The sequence below is a fragment of the Vanellus vanellus genome (genome assembly GCF_965231255.1).
Source record: "Vanellus vanellus genome assembly, chromosome: 7".
Taxonomy (NCBI): domain Eukaryota; kingdom Metazoa; phylum Chordata; class Aves; order Charadriiformes; family Charadriidae; genus Vanellus; species Vanellus vanellus.
Window position 1 is genome coordinate 20,893,061 of NC_138912.1, and position 20,475 is coordinate 20,913,535.

Consider the following 20,475-nt stretch of genomic DNA (forward strand, 5'->3'; position numbering starts at 1 on the left):
GTCTCTTCTTGCCTTCACTTGTTCTTACTCACCATTTTACTATTTCTGTTTAAAATGGTGATTTTCTGTGAAGCCCTGCAGGTGTATATAACTTAGGGCTTTATATTTACCTGAAAGCCTCATGCCCTGGTGTTGGCTGAGTACATTTGAATCATGACTTTTATTTAAGAAAAATGTGAATGTCTAATCCTAGACAAAAGAATTCTATAAATATTAGCATATGCTCAGAGTACAGAATACAAAGAAACATCTCTTCCCTGGCCCCTAAAATTATACGTTTTCCTAAAATGACATTAAAGGCGATAAAATTACTTCTGAAGTTGTTTGGTTTTGGTTTTGTTTTTTTTTTTTAATACCTGTAGAATAAATCCTGGACTCCTCAGGCTATTCTGCACCAGAAAGCATGAATGGAACACAGACAGGGACAACCCAGCTTTATCTTTAATTTGGCTAGCAAAGATAAGAACAAGAAATGAATGGTCACAGACTTCAGCTCAGGTTAGCAACCTATACCCTCATTTAGGAGAAACATTTACGTTCATCTTGCAGAGATTTCTAGAACCTCCCCTGATTTCCTGTTCTCTACTTGCACATGCCACCATTCAGTTCATACTCTTAGCTATTTTCAGTCCCTGCTGTCTGATAGAAACTCATACTTAATTTTCTGGGCACCCAGACTCCTATGTGGATTTTATACTGCTCCCTGCATGAGACGAGATACCATATATAAACTCATAAATTGTTGATAAACAAATTTGGTAATAATTCTTCTCATTATAAAGATTTCTAATAATAAATACCATAATTGGAAAAATACATTAATTGTCTTTAAAAAAAGAACAAATATAGAACTTAAGAAATAACAAATAATGGAAAATTATTTTCTTGTGGGAAACTGTGGATGAGAATGTTGACTCCACCCAAAGTTTTAAAACAGAAATGTAAGTTTGATTCAGTTTAAATTGCTGCTTCAGGCTTTTGAATCGAACAATCCATATAAAGCAACTTAATTAAAAAAATGTCTTTCTGAAATTATAACAAATAAAATGTTGCAGCAAAATTCTGGAAGAAAATGGACATATTTGAACAAAGAAAAATTATTTGTCTTTCTATTTATTCAGCAGAGAAAAAAATAGCTATTTCAGTAGCTAGCACTTGTTTCTAGGGTTTATCTGCAACCACATAAAACTCTGCTTTCATCCACATTAACACTATTCAACTGACTTGGCATTATGTCTGTTATGTGAAAATAAAACTCTGCACCCAGCAGCTCCTGAAAGATGAGATTTCAATGCCAACAGCTTTAAACATCAAACTTTAATCACTGAAATCCTATATCCAAGCTTAAACCTAAACTACACACAATCTCTAACTTGAAAGGCAAAAATATATTTAAAAAATATGCAGGAAACATAAAAGAAAACATCTTTTCTTACTATGTGTAATTAAATGAAGGGACTTCAATGCCACAGGACACTACTGAGTTTAAAAAAAGGAGTAAAACTCCCCCTGAATAGTTACCCACAAAAAATTTTGGAAAGCATATTGTTTCCTGTATTTCAGGGTTTAAGATGAAACTGACATAAATCAAGAAAGGAACAATTTTGCTAAAACAGATTTTCTACTGTGCATTGTGCTGTCACACACCATCTTCTGTAGCAACTGGTACTGGATTTTTAGGGAACAGACTGGGGGCTGAGTGGCCTGTGGATCTGAGTCAGCCTAGTAATTTGCATTCATCATCATACAACCTTTATATTCCAACTTCTCTGTTAAACAGTTATCTTCAATGAATGTGGAAATTATTCCCATACATTTCAGAAAGTTCGGTGATTTGTATTACATAAAATGAGATAGCTCTGCACGTTTTCATGCAGTTCTTGTCTAACTTCTTGACCTGTTGAATTACTTCTTTATGATCTTGTAAACAATCTGAAAATGATAAATGAGCAGTGTCAGATATCCACTTAAGAGGACATAAAAATTTGTTTGTTCAAAGTTAAAGAAACTTTTTCCAGCTTGCTGCAGCATACTGTAATTTAGCTTTGAGCCAGTTATTAAACAAGACAATAATATTATAATGGAAATTGTTTAATATACATCATTAATAGTGAAGTGCCTGCTTTCATTGAAGTAAAAAAAATGTGTGCTATGAGCAGTTTTGAAATGAATATTTGATTCCAAACTTCCCTTGTGCATTTAATGACATGCTAATTTACATTTTAATTACTTCCTAAGAAATCAAAGCATTTGTTGACAGAAGAACATAATGTCAACTTCACGGTGCACTGTTGGTGGATAGTTAATGGACTTAATTAGATAATTAGTGATGTTAATTATCTTTCTATTATGAAGATAAAGATGTTACACAAATTATGCACTTTTCAAAGAAATATCATTATATTTTTGCTTGTTTTAACTCAGCTAACTTGAAAAGCTGATAAAAGACCGAGTGATTGGTAAGAAAAATGTTTAAGTAATAATTGTGATTATGTTTCAAATATTTCTATCTTCTTCATTTCACCCACCATGAACTGCTAAGTTGAGCTCATCCCTCCTTCATCTCAAATTAGCAAGGGCTTTTTGTTCAACCCCACTCTCCTTTTCACTACCTTACATACCTCCCCCACATTAAACAACCCCTCTCTGATGCAGTGGCTCTGCTAAAGTTTGAAAACCCAGGCTGGTCAGCATCAGCCTTGATTTTACAGTCGGTTATTGAAGGATGCTATAACAATGCAGGAAAGAAGTAGATAGTACTTGAAGGCACTGCTCCACTGTTTAGCTCTGGGTTCAGCTGCTACTGTTGCCACTGACATCTTGGGTGATAATGGCCAAGGGTCTGTAAATTCATGTCTGTCAGCTTGAGATAAAGCTTCTTTCTTACAGAAGTCAAAGCCCACCGACACACAGCATTTTGAGCTAACACTGTTTCTATGTCATAGAATCATGGAATGGTTTAGGTTAGAAGGGACCTTAATGATCTTTAATTCCAACCCCTCTGCCATGGGCAGGGACACCTCCCACTAGACCAGGTTGCTCAAAGCCCCATCCAACCTGGCCTTGAACACCTCCAGGGATGGGGCCTCCTGGGGCTGAGTCTTCTCTTCCCTGACGAGAACATAGGGATACATCGTCAGCCTTCCAGTTCAACATCAAACACTTCAGCTTGAAAAGCCCTGTTTAAAACTACCCTCTAAAGCACAGACTTTTGTACACAGACACGTCACCCAAAAATTTCTATCATCTGTATATATTAATTCAAAACAGGTCATTTGTCCCTCTTCCCCCACACCTAACACAAAACCTGTAAAGACGCCTGCAAAAAGTATGAAGCAAGACTGACAGCCAGGAATGAATGAAGCCCCAGTGTTCCTGATGGAATCACATGGGGTGAGAGCCCTGGCACAGGCAGGACTAATTCTGTATCTGTGATGCAGCTAGTATTTGTATTAGGCAAGTAAGTCCTAGCACGGTACAAAACACATTAAAAAACTCCTGTAAGTGTTGATATAGAGATTTACATTTCCAGCACAGAAGGAATTTAAGCCTGTAGTTCAAACTCCCACTAAAGTCAATGGACATTTTATGTTTAAATACTTCTCAAAATATAATGCATCACAGCCACAGGTGAATCACTAGAGATACTAGGTATACTACCCATGTTTATCTTAAGAATAAGCATTAGATGTGAAACAATTTTTTAAGATTTTTTGCTGGCTGTGAAATTTGAAAAGATTGTTGTTCTTGGTGTAACAAATAACTTTCTGTAGCAACGACACTTTTAGCTGCTGGCCTAAGAGAAGCCTGGTGAATAAAACCACGAGAAAACTGAAAAAAAAAAAATCCTATAAATCTAAAACTAAAGAAAATCCTAAAGACTTTGAAATAATGTGTTGTTTGAAACATGCCTCAGTCTTTCTCAGACTTCAAAAGCAACATTAACGCCTAGAAGAGATTTGAAAGGCTGCCTTTCTTCCTCTTGGGACTCTATAGAGGCAGGACTAGACAGACACCTTTCAGTGGAGCTTGCCCAAGAGCTTGCTATTACTTCAACCAAAGGTATCTGTTGTGAAGAAACTATGCACAATTCAAGTGGTCCTTGGTCACATCACTATCTTCTTGCTCAGTGATATGATGAGGACGTACAACTCACTTTCCTAAATGACTTAATGAACTTGCAGTTTCTTTTCAGCAGGTACATTGAGACTGCTTAGCCATCAGTATAAATAAAATATTACATTTTAAAAAATTAAGAGGAAGAATTTTCAAAAGGAACTGAAGTAGATTCTCTGTCTGACAGTGGTTTAAGTCTCAGTCAAGAGTTTTTTTTCTTTGAGCTCCTGACCTCAGAAGGTTATCCACAGAGACAAAGGCAGATCTCACTGACACATAGATGCAGTTACCTTTTACAACTTTGCTGTGGGTTTAACAATCTGCCTGTTGCTTACAAAAGTTGCTTACAAGAGATGGGCTCTTACTACAAAGCCAAGTAAGGAAAAATGTATCACTCCCAGTCTAGCCAAACTTAATACCTAGTATTTTCTGTTAGCTCTGCAGTGACCTTGCATACACTAAGGGCAGCAGAGCAGAAACCAAGCTATCCAGACTGCTCAGAAATCCTTAGAGTTCAAAGGCTGCATTCTCCTATCACTTAACTAGGAGGAATTCTCTTGGGATGGACAGAGTGACAAAATCAGCACAAAGGAGGTCAGATGCTCACTCTTTATAACTGACTTCACAAGTGTATGTTTGCTGACCAAATTCCTACCATAAAGTTTCTGGGATTGCAATTACAAGTTAGATCTCTGTTAACCTCTTCATTCTGAGGACTGAGATTAAGACAACCTTTTCTGTTCCATTCTCTCAAGGTATATGTGTGTCTGGCATAGAGGAATGTAATTAATGATCAGGCCTGCTGTAAATCTGAGGTGTCTCTGCATTTCTTGTAAAGAATAACAACTATATCTACAGCCCTGAGGCATCATGTCTTACAGTAGTTAGAAATATGTTGCTTGTAACCTTGCTCAGGCACTCATCCTCAGGAAGAACCTCAGGACTCTGCATGGTAGAAGCTGTTGACTGATTTACAATTTACTGAAATATGATTGTTATAGTGGTCTCTTGCTGTTTTTGCAGCTCGTTGAAAATGAAATATGTATGAAAATACATATCCTTGACTCTGACAGCAAAACTGGGGGAGGAGGGGGACTTGGGGAGGAAGGGAGGACAAAGAGCAAGAGATCAAAAGGCTCGCTTTGAAACAGGAAAGCCAATGATTTGGAAACCTTTGGCACTGTATTCATAGTTTTACAGAACCATAGTTTTATAGGTTGGCGAATTTAACCCAACTCTGTCACCTGTAAGCATTAAAAAAAAATCTGACTTCAGACAGTGCTCCTCTTGTTTCTGCATGGCTACTCAGACTTCCAAGAAAGCTCAAAATAGCAGTTACCAGAGCAGATCACCGCCATTCTGCTACCAGAAATGTGATCACACTCTCCTTTCTGAATGATCATGCCTCCCAAAGACCAGAGCAGAGCATGAGATAGCAAAGTCGATTCAGAAATATGGGGAAAACACAGCTGCATTTGATGGCAAATGTCAGAATTAGCAACCAAATAGCAACTAATTGGCTTCACTGATGCTAGAGATCCTGAGTGAAAGTACAGCAGAAATATGAGGCCTGATCCCTTGCTGGAGTGAACACTTTGAATTTTGTTGTTTTCCAGATTGAGTATTGGACCTCAAAAGCACTACTGCTATCTTGTAAATGACAACAGGAAGAAAGGTGACAGTTTTGAAGGAGATATTTTGTATTTGGGGGGGTGGGGTTGTTTGTTGTTGTGGGATTTGTTTGTTTGTTTGTTTTAAAATCAGCACCAAATGCTACTACTGCTTCAACTTCTTTGTTTATTTTCAGTCTATAAAAGAATCAAAGCAAAAAACTTAGTAACCAACCCATTTCTTCTTTCTACTGAAGAAAGCTTTGAAATCTTGGCTGAATTACTAAGTTTTGCTCAGTTAGGAACAACCATGCTTACCTCTCAGTAAATGCAAAGATTTTTACTTTACGATGGGATTTAAAGGCTTTGTGTTTCACTATGTTATTCATAATGCTACTTTTGCTTTTAACTCAGTGTTTCAGCCAGGTGCCTATTGCTGTAGGACTTAGGTCCATGACTAGTAGCAGTGAAGACAGAGGCCAATATCTGAAGATTTTTCCCAAGTGAATACAGAAGGCACCTGAGACACCGCAAATGATACAAAAATCACACTACAGCACCTTTAAAGTGACTGCTAAAGTGAGGTCAAAAATACAAGTTAGAAGTGTAAATACCATTTACTTGTAATGTAACTTGTGCTCCCAACTTCCTTGGATATTGAAAATCCCACCATGTACCTTTCTGAATTGTACAAAGAAAGAGGGCTGTTGAAGAGCAAAGAAATTAATTTTCTTCCCTTTAGATTTAATCTCTTTGAAAAGTGCATCAAACTCTTTCAAAGGTAGGCTGGAGTGAGAAAGGGGGCCAGGGAGAGTGGAGAAGAACATTTGGAACTGTAGCTTCACATCTCCTTGAGAGGAACAATTTATCAGAGCTGTGGAGCTGTCAGTCCTTGACATGATAAGGAATAACACCAAATGAGTAATGTTTCCTCCAAACCCAGCTCCTTTAATTACAAGCCGCTTCCTTACAGAAGAGAGACAGAAGATGCAGAAACACCAATTTCATGCACTTGTGCCTGAATAATGTCTCCGTGCTGCCTTTTCCAGATGGCAACCTTTTCACTGGAGGAACTAATGATGTGGGCATATTTAGGGAAAAACCAATAACGGAGTCTTTAACCTTCAACAGCAAAAAGCATGTTGTACAAAATGTTCCTTGGGATACATTTACAAATATCAATTACATTGCTCACTGAGGTGTAATCAGCTGTAATAATCAAAATTAATTTTAAAAAATAATTAAACAGACCCCAGGGCAAATAGTCGATGCTCTTGTAGTATGACATCACAGTCTACATATGTACCTGGGTAGAACTTGCTCACTCTGTAAGCAGCAAAGGGATTTTAAGGAATGAGAAGGAGGCTGTGGCATGCTGAGAAAAAACCTGCAGCTCAGTAAGGTACTGTCAGACACATTACTTGTGTATCACATCCTTACTGATCAACACACCTGGAAGCAAACTAGTCATCACTGGGGATAAAGACGCAACTTGCTACAGCTTGAGCTAGAGGGTTAAGACTCCCTAAACTAATGCTGCAACGGACTCACTGCCTATTCAGCTGGAGAACAAAAGACCTTAGTATGTTCAGCACTGCAATAAAATAAGCTCAGTACAAAGCTCTAAATATTCTGGCAATGCACTGCTGACTTATCCTATAGCTGGTTACTCTAGCCCCAATGCACTTAAACAAGTAACATCTAATTGGTGCTTTTTATTTGTATTCTTGAAAAATGCCCAGGAAAAACCTGGAAATGGCCCTCTCTGCAAAGGAGGAGCTTACACATGGAAAAGATAGTCCAGCTTCATTGCTGGCAGTAGAAATGCTGCATACCCTCCAGACACATCCCTGGTTTATATAAGCACTTGTCTCCTTATCTCAAGGCTAAACTAAAATTTGGACCTTTAATACTGCATATTGAGTAGAAAACGACAGGACAGTACTATGGTAATACCTGATCCTTTCTACTAATTCGGTGTCTATAGGACAAGGCTTACATAAGTGGTGTAAGTCAAAAGCAGCCACAAAGCCAGCACCTCCTCACCTTGCTCTGATGCAAAGAGCCCTCTGAGCATAAGCACACGTGGGTTCCTTAGGTTTTCCCTTTCAAGTGTAATAATTAGGCCTTGAGCAAAAAGTATGCATTAATACATTATACATAAGGCTGCCAACTGAAGTTTTTCAGATCAATGACTATTTCTTAGTGATTATTTCTAGCAGTCTAGAAGAGGAACCTTAATTGCAATAAGTGTCTAGTTTACAACAGAAGATGTCAAGAGACATACTCAGAAGCCTCTCAAGTCCAGGCAAACTCTCCAGAGCTGTATCAAAGGCAGAGATGATTCCAGAGACAGAAAAGTCAAAAAGCAGAAGTTACCTCAGATTTGCATGTCATTTCCTTTGTGTTTCGGCCAGGCATCAACCTAATAGCCGAGGAGAGGCTTTCACTCCAGGAACTGTGCTTGCTCTGTGACAGGCCTGGCCCTGCTTTATTCTGGAGAATCTTCTTTTCAGATGCTGTGGGCCAGAACAGGAAAAAAAAAAACCTTGTAAGACTTGAAGTTGAGCCTGTGGGAAGGTATAGGGTTTGTATCCACATTACACAAGACACAACAATATGGCAATGTCTCACTCCAGCTGGCTTGTCCCTCTATAAGAGGAGTACGGAATTAACACATACTTCAAGTCTTTATTTAAAAGCCACACAGAGATCTGCCATATACCAGTATCATTATAGAGACATGAACTTTGAATCCCTGCAGCACTACACACACTGGGATGCCATTCTTCACCCAAACGCCCTCCCTTTTAAATTCTCTGATGGAATACAATTGTCTAAGGAGATTTCTCTTTCTTGCAGTACAGCACGAGCCTTACAGCATCAACAGAAGATTATAGAAGAGCTGGGGCATGACACAGAAAACAATCACAATCCTGGATGAGAGAAACTGAGAATCTGCTTTATCTAGCAGGTGATGTGCAGAGGAAGGGCATAACCAAGGAACTAGCAACTTTCCATTAAGCGCTACATTTACTGCAATATCTTTGCTTACTGCAATGAATGTTCCATAAAAGAACAGAGACCTATCAAGTGTTGCCAAGCTTTTGTCATAATTTCTTCCCATAAAGGAGTGACCTCCGTTATCTTCATGTCCCTTTCTTTGTCATTTCCTTTTACAGAAAGATCCATCTTGTAAGTGTCCTCCAGAGCCTGCCGCCTCTGAGAAATGAGCTGCTTCCAGATGATTTCTACTGTTCTCAGAATCTCCTGATGGACTAGGAAACAAAAGAAAATCCAAATGAAGAATTGTTTTTTTGTGTAACAAGTCAAGCAGTAGATAAAGCAAAAACATCTTATTTGGAACAGCACTGGTCCAGAGTGACTGCTGGAGTCAATGGAGTTGCTTCATTTTTGTCTACTGCCTCCACAAGTTCTAAGCCAGATCAGTTATTCTGCTACAGAAAACAGCAGGACATTTCTTTTGCTGGGTTTCAGCTCCCTGAAAGAAACAAGTAGGAGTGACAGATGATTCTAACTGGTTTCTGCCTTGGAAAACCATTTCATCAGAATTTGCATGATCTTATTATCATACATAGAATGCTAAAGCATCCTGTCACTAAACATCGTTAGAGACAGTGAGGGGAAGGTAACCAAGTTGTGAAACAATTTGACACAGCAACAGGATGCTGTACCAGGAAGTGCTGAGCTGTTTTGCTGTATTTCCCAGCAAATCAGACTAGGAGGAGGAGGAGGAGGGAGAGCATCATTCTGCTGTAGGGTTCAGCTGACAGCCCCCACACTGAATCCTGCCCAAAATTTTTTCCAGTGTTTCTCTTAAAAGATCAAAATGTTTCTTCCAGTGTATAACAGACAGATGCAAGCTCTGTATAGGGTGTGAAAAAAGAAGTAGAGCTACAAGTATTATGTAGCTGGACTCTGATGCTGGCCACAACACGGGGAAGTGGTCTCCAAACTGATATCCATTATTCCTGAGGATGTGGGGCGTGAATTTGGAATAAAAAGGTATGATGTGAACAGAAGTCATTTTTAGCACAACCTTCCTTTTTCTATGCTGTGCTTGCTGTACCTGTACACCGAAGAGGCAATTAAGTAGCACTTGCAGAAGCTGCTCTGGTAACTGTTTAGGCCAGGCACTTCCTGGTCTGTAAATCAAAGGCAACATGAACAATAGATTACCATCATCTGGAGTAGGCAGGCTGCCCTTTTCCTCTTCACTGGGTGCAAGGAAAATTTGGTGATGTGAAGCTAACTTTGGTTTTGCATCCACCCCAAAGCCTTCTGGATAGCTGTGACAAAAAAAAGAGGAGGGCACATGAGGAAACCAGACTTAAAACAAACTGAGGACAGTGAAAAAGCTAAAGGTATTTCTACACACTCCAATTCATTTAGTAAACCAAGATTCCCAGGCTCGAAGACTTACACCAATCACATCATACTGAAGAATTTACAGGAAGTGGGAACTAAGACACTGCCAGTCTGGTTTTGAAAGTCAAGGAGCATTCATCAAGATCCTATGGATCACTCTGTTGTACATGCCTTATCCCTGCACTTCTTAGTACACTTGTATCTACTATTCATCTCAACTAGCTGGAACACAGGGCTGTACTGGTGTAGCCAGATTGCATTCAGCTTTCTTGCACCTTCCCTGAGCATCTTGTATGCTGTCTCTTTGCTCTGAATTTCTTCACTAGAGGTATCTTCCATTTTGTGGTAAACACTGCCTTGTTGTACTGAACTGCTTACTTAGACTAAGTTCTTTGCACCAATGATTGTTCGTTCAGTTTATAAAGCACTCAGCACAAAAAAGCTGCAGACATTAGCACTGTGATGTTAGTGTCATGTAGATGTGATTGTAATTGAGAACACCACCATGGCCAAAAAGAGTTAGTGCTGCTTTGGTGGTGTCGGGGGTGTGCCAGGTAATTTACCAGTCAATAGGTAAAAGACACCAGGAGTTTCAGCACAGCAGTAGTACTTAATAAATGCAACAGGCTTAGTTTAGGTATCCAGACAACATGGACTTGGTCACAGAGTGCTGTCAGTACTATATATATTATATATAGCCACTAGTAACATACTACATTCTTTCAATTGTAAAGAGGCACTCCTACATGGGAGAGTCAAACCTCTGGGTACGCAAATCTGCCATTTTTATTTCTGGTTTTCTTTTAAATACCGCAATACTGATTCCCTGGATCTGCTATGTTTGGCTTTTGGATAACACCAACACTTCTGTAATTTATTTTGCTTTAAATGTTAATGCTCTTGCTACATACAAACAATCCTTACCCCATCTCAACAGCTCGGTCCTGGAAATTATTATCCGACTGGAATCAGAAAAGCTAAGAAAAGACCTCAGGAAGTGCACCTCCTTTCTGATGTTATACTGTATTAACGGATTCAATTCAGACCATCTAAGCAACACAGGTGGTTTCCATTGGAATAGCAAACATCATTATATTGAATAAACCACTAGCCAATATTTGCTTCTTTTGACAAAACAACGTTGTCCAAAATAACTCCCCAACTTATATTAGCAAGAGTACCTCTGACACATCACCTGCAAGAAGAGCAAACAGAGCGAGTATGGATGTTCTAGCCCTATCCAAGTCAATGGCAAAACTCCCAACTTCAGTACGACCAGGACTTTGCAGCTCAGATCCAAGTAACAAGAATGATAACAGAAACATTCACAAGATGAATGCACAGTTTTATATATGTTTTAAATGTACCCACACAAGAATAGCCGCTGGAACAGAAAAAAAAGTCTCCCTAAATTAGTCCATGCAGGTGTCTCAGAGAATGGCCACCTGCATGCTTGTGGACTGATTCTAGCCCACATCCCAGAAAGATTTCCAGATTCTCATTTTAATGATGGGCTTGTGAGCCAACTCCAGTGAAATCAGTTCAAGCTTGTTAACTGCAGTTACTACTCCAAAATGAGTAAGCTTCTGGAAATGCTGGATGAGTAAACCAGATACACACAGATGTTTTGGTTAATAAAGAGTAGCAATTAAACCTATATGCAAATTTAAGGGTACTTCTTAGACAAACATGCAAGCTTGTCTGGGTGTCTCTGAAATGAAACATCCTTTTCAAAATGAAAAAAAGGAGTATTAAGTGTTATTACCATCTACTGTGCCTTTATTATTATATCTACAAACACACATACTAGCCTGCCTCTGTGCAAGAGGGGTCATAGGCAATTTGCTGCTCACTAGTATTTCAAGGAAAAAATAGCCTTATGATTGAAGAACAGTTTATTCCTTCCACTTTCTTGCTGAAAGACAATCCATTGCCTCCAGAATACTGAGCACATTAGTAACCTTCCTCTCCTCCAAATTAAATGATAAAAAATTACATCAAAACAACTTTGTTGTTGTTTATAATTTTTTAAAGTCTATGAGGAAAATAACCATCTTTCCCAACGTGGCTTTACTCTGCCACTTCAACAGACACCAAAGCAGAGTGGAAGGTTTGCCCTATTTGAAGCACAATGGTGCTTTAAACCCCCAGAGTGCAGATCCCAATGGGTCAAATGCTTGCTAGGATACAGCACATATACTGCATCCAAAGTCCTTAGTCTAGCTGAATCCAGCTCAATCTCAGCTTCTAGTGATCCCCCAAAATGGATATTGCCTAAGTTTTGTGAAATCTCCCCCTCTGCACCCACTCCCATAGATAACAGCACAGAGATGTAAACAAACGTTATACAGAACATTTATACCTGCCCGAATTCAGTTGGCAAAGGCAGTACATTATGCAGACAACAAAATTATTATTTGAGTTGTAAGTTGCAAAAATAATGTCCCACTGCTCCTGCAGGATGTTGAGAGTGTTCAGGACATTAAACTGTTCAGGCAGGGATTGCTGTGGTCTGGATAAGCAGTATAGGATGGCTCGGTTTAGGCAGCTGTACAGGGCACTGAGGAAAACTTCCTTTTGAGAAATGGAGCTTTCTAAGACCTGTGAAAACACAAAACAGCAGAGTACTTGACTTGCTCAAAGAACTCTCTCCCCAAGGATCCACTCCTCTCACTTCATTTAAGCTGTTGCAAACTTATTTCAGCAAAATTCCCCTCAGCTACCTGTTAGATACAAATTCAATTTTTCTGTATTTCTGGTGAAGTCCCTGGAATTGTGGAAGAGACTAATTTATTCCTGTTCAACAACACGTACATAGCCAACAGACGGTGTCACAAAAGAGCTAACTATCCCTTCTTTACACTGGACCATCTAGCTCTGATTGTGATTTAGAGCCAGTATGTGATCATTCAGGAAAACAGGAATAATTGCAATCACCAAATAGATTACAGCCATCCTCTTGAGAATTGCGGTATCATGACCTGTGTGAAACAGCACATTACAACATGTTGATAACAGCTGGAAAAGATTCCATGTGACTCACCACCATAATCTGTTTGGCAGTAAAGATCAGGATTTGCTTGGGGTCAGCAGCAAACATTCTACTGTTCAGCTTCTCAACCAGCTTCTGAGCAAAATAAGCAATATTCATCATGGATACAGGTGCAGTTGATTCCGAAGTGCCATGAGGATCACTGCTCCCTGGAGAGGATATAAGAGAGTTGCTTATTCCCAAACAAGCTGAAATGCAAAACCTCGCATCTCACATAAGGTTTTAGCAGAGCTGAGAAGGAACAGTCTCATGCCATAATGTCTCAGAGTTCAGACATGTCTAAGAAAACTCTGGGTCTAACAGAAATACCTTACTCAGGCTGGAAATTATGGGTCCATGCTAAGGACAGAACCAATCTCACTGAAATACTATCATCAAGGACTATCATAGTCCAACTAATGACTCAGAAAGGAGAGCAGCAACAACAATGTTATCAGAGTTGTTTCCAGAAGCACTCAAGGATAGACCTAGGTTTCTTTCTAAGTACTCCCTTTTTAATGTTCAGAATCTGTTCTCAAAAAGAGAGAAAAAAGTGAAGAGGGTCTCTAGAAAAATGGTAGAACTACAGTAATTTATGCAAACTGGTCTGCAGCAGGAGTGACTGGACAGTCCAGCCTGCTGAGCTGGACTGTCCTTCTAGCTACTGTTTCCAAATCTTTCTAGCAATTAAAGCTACATGCTAAATACCAGCTAACTGATGATCGGATTCTCACCACTCACCTCTTGGTCTTGTTTTCCCCTCGCCTTGGCTGCTAACATTGAAGATGTCCATAGCAGACAGCAAAATTTTTGTCTGAAAATGTCTCTTCTGCTCATTGGTGGCATCCTCCGGACAAGCCTGTATAGTGACCGCATGCATATTAGTACAGCAGGAAAACAGCCAGGAAATCAGACTTGAATTCACTTTCGGCCTTTATTCAAAGGCCTTTGATTTCATTGGATCTTTGGCAGATTATGTCTATGAAAGATTCAGATTCAGTAAAAGTTTTGCTCAAATAAGTGAGTAGAAATTCCAAGAGAGACTCAATACCATCTCAGATAATTCAAAGTGCCCAACATTTCCCTTAAACACCTAGGCACTATATTAGGAGGAGGAGGGGAAAAACAGCACAAAAAGAGCAGGGACAACTACTTCACCTCACTTGCACACTTTAGCCCTTGGTGTGGGCATATGAAACTTCTCAGCTTGCAGCAGCTGTTATCTGTGACAGCTAATCCACAGTAACACATAAATCATATGCAGAGATCTGGTGTACTCCTCTGTGCAAAGGCAACATGGAACCTCTCATACAGAGTTCAGCAAGAGTGCATGTGTGGACAGTTACTGGGTGGCAAATGAGATGGCAGAACCTCATACCCTAGCTGGGAAAACAGGAAATCTTACATAGGTCTACACTCTCTAGCTGATAGCCAGTACAGTTGCCCGCTGCACACTGAACACAAAAAAGGTTTTGCACAGGGGTAGAACTTAGGTTCACAGCTGGTTCCCAAGAGAACTTGCCCTCGGGGAATTTCAGCTCCATTTAGCAGGCTCAGGACTCACATAGTCAGAAGAGCCATCCTCTATTTTAAACTGTACTAAGCCTTGGGATGTTATTGTATAAACCTTTAGGGAACTGCTGTTCTGCAAGATGATTCATCTCATCACAGCTGCAGTCAAGCTTATGTTCATTAATATTTGTATTACTAAGTTAAGTCTGCATCAGAACTCACATCTGGGATACCTGAACTATTGACAATTTGAAGCTGAAGCCTAAATTTTCCATTTCCCCTTTCTTCAGACTACTCTGTTTCCAGTGCTTTGAGTGGTTGAAATCCGTAATCTAGACTCAGCTGCTACAGCTTGTATTAATCTGTTCTAAAAGTGGGGAGAGTTGGTTTTAGTTTATTTGAGCACTGAAAAGAAATTATTGTCTCAAAAAAAAAAAATATCAGTACACAGGAATGCTTCATGTAAAATGTGTTTTCAACAAATTCAAGGGGTGCTCTAATGATACACAGGTATTACTAAGGAAAAGGGGAAATTTTTCACGCCTCACTTCAATGTTAAATGTTGCCTGAAAAATGCCTTTGTTGCTGCCTAGGGGCAGCATTTTCTTACTTCACATGAATGCAGAGTAGGCAGAAAAGGCCTTTCTTCATTGTTGAAAAGGTAGGAATTCCGTTCCACTAAGTAGACTGTCCAGATCTGCCAGGATGTAGTGCCTGCTCTCTGAGAGCTGTGATCCCAGCCCCATCCTAGGCTGTTGAAAAATGCTGACTGAATACACCTCTTCATCACTGCTAGCAGTTTTTTCACTAGGCCACTAGCAGGATACCTCCTGTCCTTCCACCCCCAGTGCAAGGTAGAGCAGCAAAGCTTAATGACTACAAGAGACCTCAAGAAGCAGCTCAAGTGGATGCCCTTGCTTGTTTGCTGGGATGTTGAGAAGACTGTCCATCAAGAGGATTCGAACAAAATCCCACACTTGTTTCTTGGCAGGATGTGGTAGGAGCGGGAGAGAGGAGGGATCAACACAGCCTTTCCCTTCAGCAATGGCTGGACCATCAGGAGTCAAAAGGCCTTCAGAGCCTCCCTGTGGAAGCAGACAGCAATTCATTTTAACTCATAATCTTTAAACTGATTTTTCCTCCTAGCAAACCATTTCCGATCTGAAGGGCTTGTGCTAGCTCAGATGCACATACCTTGGGTGGTCCAGAATGGAAAGCAACCATAGCCAAAGTTTTCAAGAAGTCAGGACAGTACCACACAGGGTCCTGAGTATAACTGTGATAGATCAAGCACAGAAACTGGATAATGTTCCCTGGATAGGCAATCTCCCAAGAGGCTTCTGCATCTGCAATAGGCTGAACACAGACAAATGTGTATCTAGTCAAGGCAGCATTCCTTTCGCTCATATAAGCTCAACTTTGCTCCTCTCTAGGTATTCCTAAGCAACTAAGCAAACATGACATGGCCACAGAGAAGTCAGACAAGGCACAAGCGGCCACCTCCCAACTTGTAGACTGAAGACAAACCCAATCAGAAAGGTGGCATATCCTCATCATCAAGAATAAACAAAACAGGTAATGCTGTGGGCGAGATCCATCTCTGTCTTCAGAAGTTCTTAAACATGAGCCCATCACTTCATCTGCTGCGTAACACAACCAGGCCAATAACCGCACTGATGCTTTGAAGTCCTTGCTCACTGTTATGCTCAGTATTGCCCTGTGAGGGCAGAGGAAGGCTAGGGGCTAGGGGACCATTCACACTGCACTGTCCTTGCAACAAAACACTTACTTTGTCCACAGTGACTCTAACCATTTCCAGCAGTAGAGCAGCTGCCTCTGCACACAACCCAATTCTGAGGACATTCTCTGTAAGGTGGTGCTGCAGGATCCACTGCAACATGGACTCAAGGTCTTTCTGCAACAGAAGGAGACATATTTCCAGAAGAGATTGGAATTATATATCATACATCAAGAACAATACGTGGTCTCTCCACATCAGAAAAATAAACCAAAACATCTTCAGCTCTAGCAGCTCCTCCCTCTCCTATTAAATGTGTTTCCCCAGGATAGCAGTAATGGATTGTCCTCTTCTGAAACATGTCTTTGGCACTGCAAGGTAAAAATGCCTTAAGGCTTCTCAGGACACTGGAGAAAAGTACCCAAATCCACTGATTCTGAGATTTTAATGAGTCTTGACAATGTAAGAACAGACAGGGAAGCTAATCTGAATTACCTTCTAAAGTACAGTTAGTTAAATAGCATTTAACACCTGTATGAACAAGTTTCTTCCAAACACAAATCTCCTTAAATAAAAGTTAACTTATTTCATTTTTAAAGTATGAAAGATTAATTTCAAATATCACAAAACCCAAGTAGGCTAACTTGCCTGAGAATCATCTCACAGAAACGGCCACAAATGCCAAAGCAGTTAAGCAATAGCAGCTTCATGCTTGCGCACTATTTTTTCATACCTTGGCTGCTTCAGGTGGTTCAGAATGTGGAGTTCCCAGAAAGAGCCCTGCCACGAGCAAATAGATCTCAGGGATGTGGACGTGATCAGTCAGACATCTTTGCAACACAGAAAACCCAAAAATCAAGAAGGAGCCATTGTCAGGCACTGGAGGATGACTTTTTAAATTATCTTTAAAGGAAAAGAAAAGGAAAACATTCTGAGGAAGTGTCTAAAAATGAATGCCATATCAGAGGAAGGATTATGGATCCAACTTTATCCTCATTTCTCTGTGTCCTAGGCCATTCAGTTCTCTGCCAGGCTGCAATATCAACAGTTTACAAAATTTTTTCAGACTAAGGGATAACAATTTTTCCCACTATCACTTTTCTTACAGGAGATTCTCCCTGAATTATTTTTCTCCCTTTCTCTTCCCTTTCTCAGAACCACAGATCTAGTTATCAAAAAGCAAGCTGAACAAATCTTAAAGAAATAGAAGGTTTCAGGGCTCAAGCTGACATCTGAACACCTCACAAGCTTATCAACTAGCTTGATTTTATGCAAGACAGAAAGGCCTATCTTCCTGTAACTGCTAATCAGAAATGCCAACTATCATGCAAGGGAGAAGCAATGCTTCAGCACAGAAGCTTGCCCTAGAAAGTAATATCAATTCTTGGTCTACTGAGATCAGTGGTAATTCTCCTATCACTTACATCAGTGATGTCCTATCACCGAGCTGGATCAAGGGATTGTTTTGGGAGTGCTAAACCAACACATACCCATTAGAATACTCAATCCTGCAGAGCTATTTTCCAGCCAGCGCCCAGCCACTATCCCCTCCTTGAATTTGTTCAGCAGCAAACGATTGTGGAGGAAGCACAGAAGTAGCTTGATTCCTAGCACAACTGTGCTAGAGTGCAGGTAGCTCTGAGTGAACAGCAGAAACCAGTCTGGCCCCAGTGCAAAAAATGTCTCTTCTTGTTCCCTAGGACAAACAGGGAAATGAAAAAACATGAAAGGAGACGTGGTGGAAGACAGAAAGGAGATTTTACTTAAAATCATCTTTAAGTGATTTAGAAGCTCAAGTTTCTCTGGAAAACATCTGATTAAAAGCATACCGCAACACAGAATTACAAAGATTTAACAACAAACTCATCCACACAGTTCAAGCCACTTAATTCCAACTAAATCCAACCTTATATTACTGTCAGACAAAAAAGCTTGTTAACATGAAGCTCCTTCTTAGAGCGTGTATCAATAACTGAGGTCAACTACATCACAGACTAGATCTTTCAACCTATGATATTCAAAATTTCGGTTAACATATCTTGGACATCAAAATTTAAACTAATGAAAACGCGCAGTTACAGCACTCAGCACTATGAACTCTGCTTTTCAGTTATAAAATGGTAGAATTATAGTAACTGCATATTCATGGTTACGCAGACGGGTGCAAGTAATCCCACATTAGTCTGAACTGATTTTCAAAGACAGCTCAGAATTCTTCAATCCTTGTAATGCAGAAGAAACAGCAATATCCAAGTTCGTCCTTTCAGACATTTTCTGAAAACATTACACTTTTTTCAAAATGGATAACAGATGTGTGGTCTGATCATACATCTGCATGAAAGCCAGATAAATCACTGACAAAAAATAACTCTGAATCAAGTCTGCTTGCTCTTACCATTTTGTTGAGACTCAAATATTATCATTGTGTTTAGACCGGGTCAAGCACCAGCTAAGAAGAAATGTAAAAGACAGAAACACTTACCTATGCCTTCCTAAATTGTTTCTACTTACTCAGAGGACAGATGAAGTCTGTCTGAGCGCATTACATCTAACAACATCTTCAGTAACTGGTTTCGAAGCCAGATTGTCTTTCCAGATGTTTGGCTTAAGGCTACAAATATCAGAAAGTAATAAAGACTAATGAAGAGACAAAACACATGTTCCATTGATTTGATGAACAACCTTGTTTGCACCAGATTAGCCCACTGGAAGTACTTATATCAGTCTTTTGTAGAGTAAAAAGATGCAGACATCAGATTTTAGACATAAGAATTTCTGCTAAAATCAGAAATGACCAGTGCATACATTGTCAAAGTCCTCTCTTTAGAGTTACTCAAAACTCATCCAGACCACATTTTGAATAATAATCCAGTGGAAGCAATCTCAGGTTAAGTAGAGTGGGAAATGTAAACAGGCAATCTGACTTGTATTGCCTAGCTGTGATGTCTATACATATAAACTACAGTTATCAGTGTCTCCTTAATATAATATATTGTTTAGAGGTGCAATAACCAATATAGTCTCAACAGAAAGATCACAATAAAAGAGCCAGCTGACTGGAAGTTCACAGATATTTTATACACAGATACTTTAAAAGGTGCAGAGCTCCACATTTGCTACAACTGTAAATGGAGCAAAGTGTTGACAGAAAATCCAGGATGCCAAGTGAATTTTTATTCCTTGTAACAGCCCAGTATGTTAGTTTTGTGGCAATTTCAATTTAATGGCCCTCATTTCTGTATATATCCGTGAAAACCAACATTGTGTAGGCTCTGGAAAATGCAACCGAAGTACCGCTGGCTTATTAGCAGAGAGAGGACAAAAGAAGAACCCCCTTAGCAGGAGGAGGATCCTGCAGTAGGTCAGGCCTTCCTGGATATATACACAGTGACAGTAACTTCACTATTCTTCTCTTCCTGCCACTGGAGGCAGAAGGACTATCTTGCATTTAAAGTTGATCATCCCCTGGGGAAGAAGGGAAGTACTTCAGATATCTATCAGAACACATACACCCAATGTAGCTCCTCACCTTCATTGGGCATCTCAGCCACACTGTCCAGGCAAATCTGATTTTCATCCACAGAAGAAGGTTTCAAAGTGTAAACAAGGAACAATCCAATCCTTGCACAGAAAAAGGGAACCAGTTGTGGTCAGCAGACAGACAGACATTCATTTCATTACTTTGAGATTACACAGAAATCTCAATATTCATTAACGATGACTGTTAATGACAACCATTGGAAATTCTAATTGCTACAGAAATAGGAATGCAAAAGTTCATAGACTAGGAAGTAAATAAAAAGGACATTTATCTAAAAATGCAAGTAATGTCTATTATACTATGGAAACACTTTTCTTTTTATCTCTTGATTTTAATGGTCTTTCACCGTGAAGGAAGCGATACTGTGTTAAGTGCTCTGTTCATGAAAAAATATTCTGAACTGCCTGTGGCACTCAGATGTCACTGTTATCACCACTTGGTTTCCAAGCACATAGAGGAGACCAGAGAAACCTCAGCAGGTACTCAGGGAGGAGGACTGTCAATCTCTTTTCACCTGTAGTTTACTTTAACACGTTAC

The 20,475-nt window shown here is 39.7% G+C and overlaps 1 protein-coding gene across 1 annotated transcript in view; it reads right to left on the reverse strand.

The window, feature by feature from the left end:
- WDFY4 (WDFY family member 4) overlaps positions 1–20,475 on the reverse strand; it is a gene marked incomplete at its 5' end in the record, with an annotated part of 134,515 nt that overhangs the window by 68,967 nt on the left and 45,073 nt on the right. Inside the window, 13 exons of the mRNA XM_082486444.1 lie at positions 8,106–8,245; positions 8,813–9,004; positions 9,927–10,036; positions 12,478–12,716; positions 13,159–13,316; positions 13,888–14,005; positions 15,546–15,743; positions 15,853–16,014; positions 16,448–16,573; positions 17,130–17,299; positions 17,887–18,092; positions 18,908–19,007; positions 19,926–20,017. Coding sequence (XP_082342570.1) covers positions 8,106–8,245; positions 8,813–9,004; positions 9,927–10,036; positions 12,478–12,716; positions 13,159–13,316; positions 13,888–14,005; positions 15,546–15,743; positions 15,853–16,014; positions 16,448–16,573; positions 17,130–17,299; positions 17,887–18,092; positions 18,908–19,007; positions 19,926–20,017 — 2,011 coding nt within the window. The remainder of the gene's footprint in view (positions 1–8,105; positions 8,246–8,812; positions 9,005–9,926; positions 10,037–12,477; positions 12,717–13,158; positions 13,317–13,887; positions 14,006–15,545; positions 15,744–15,852; positions 16,015–16,447; positions 16,574–17,129; positions 17,300–17,886; positions 18,093–18,907; positions 19,008–19,925; positions 20,018–20,475) is intronic.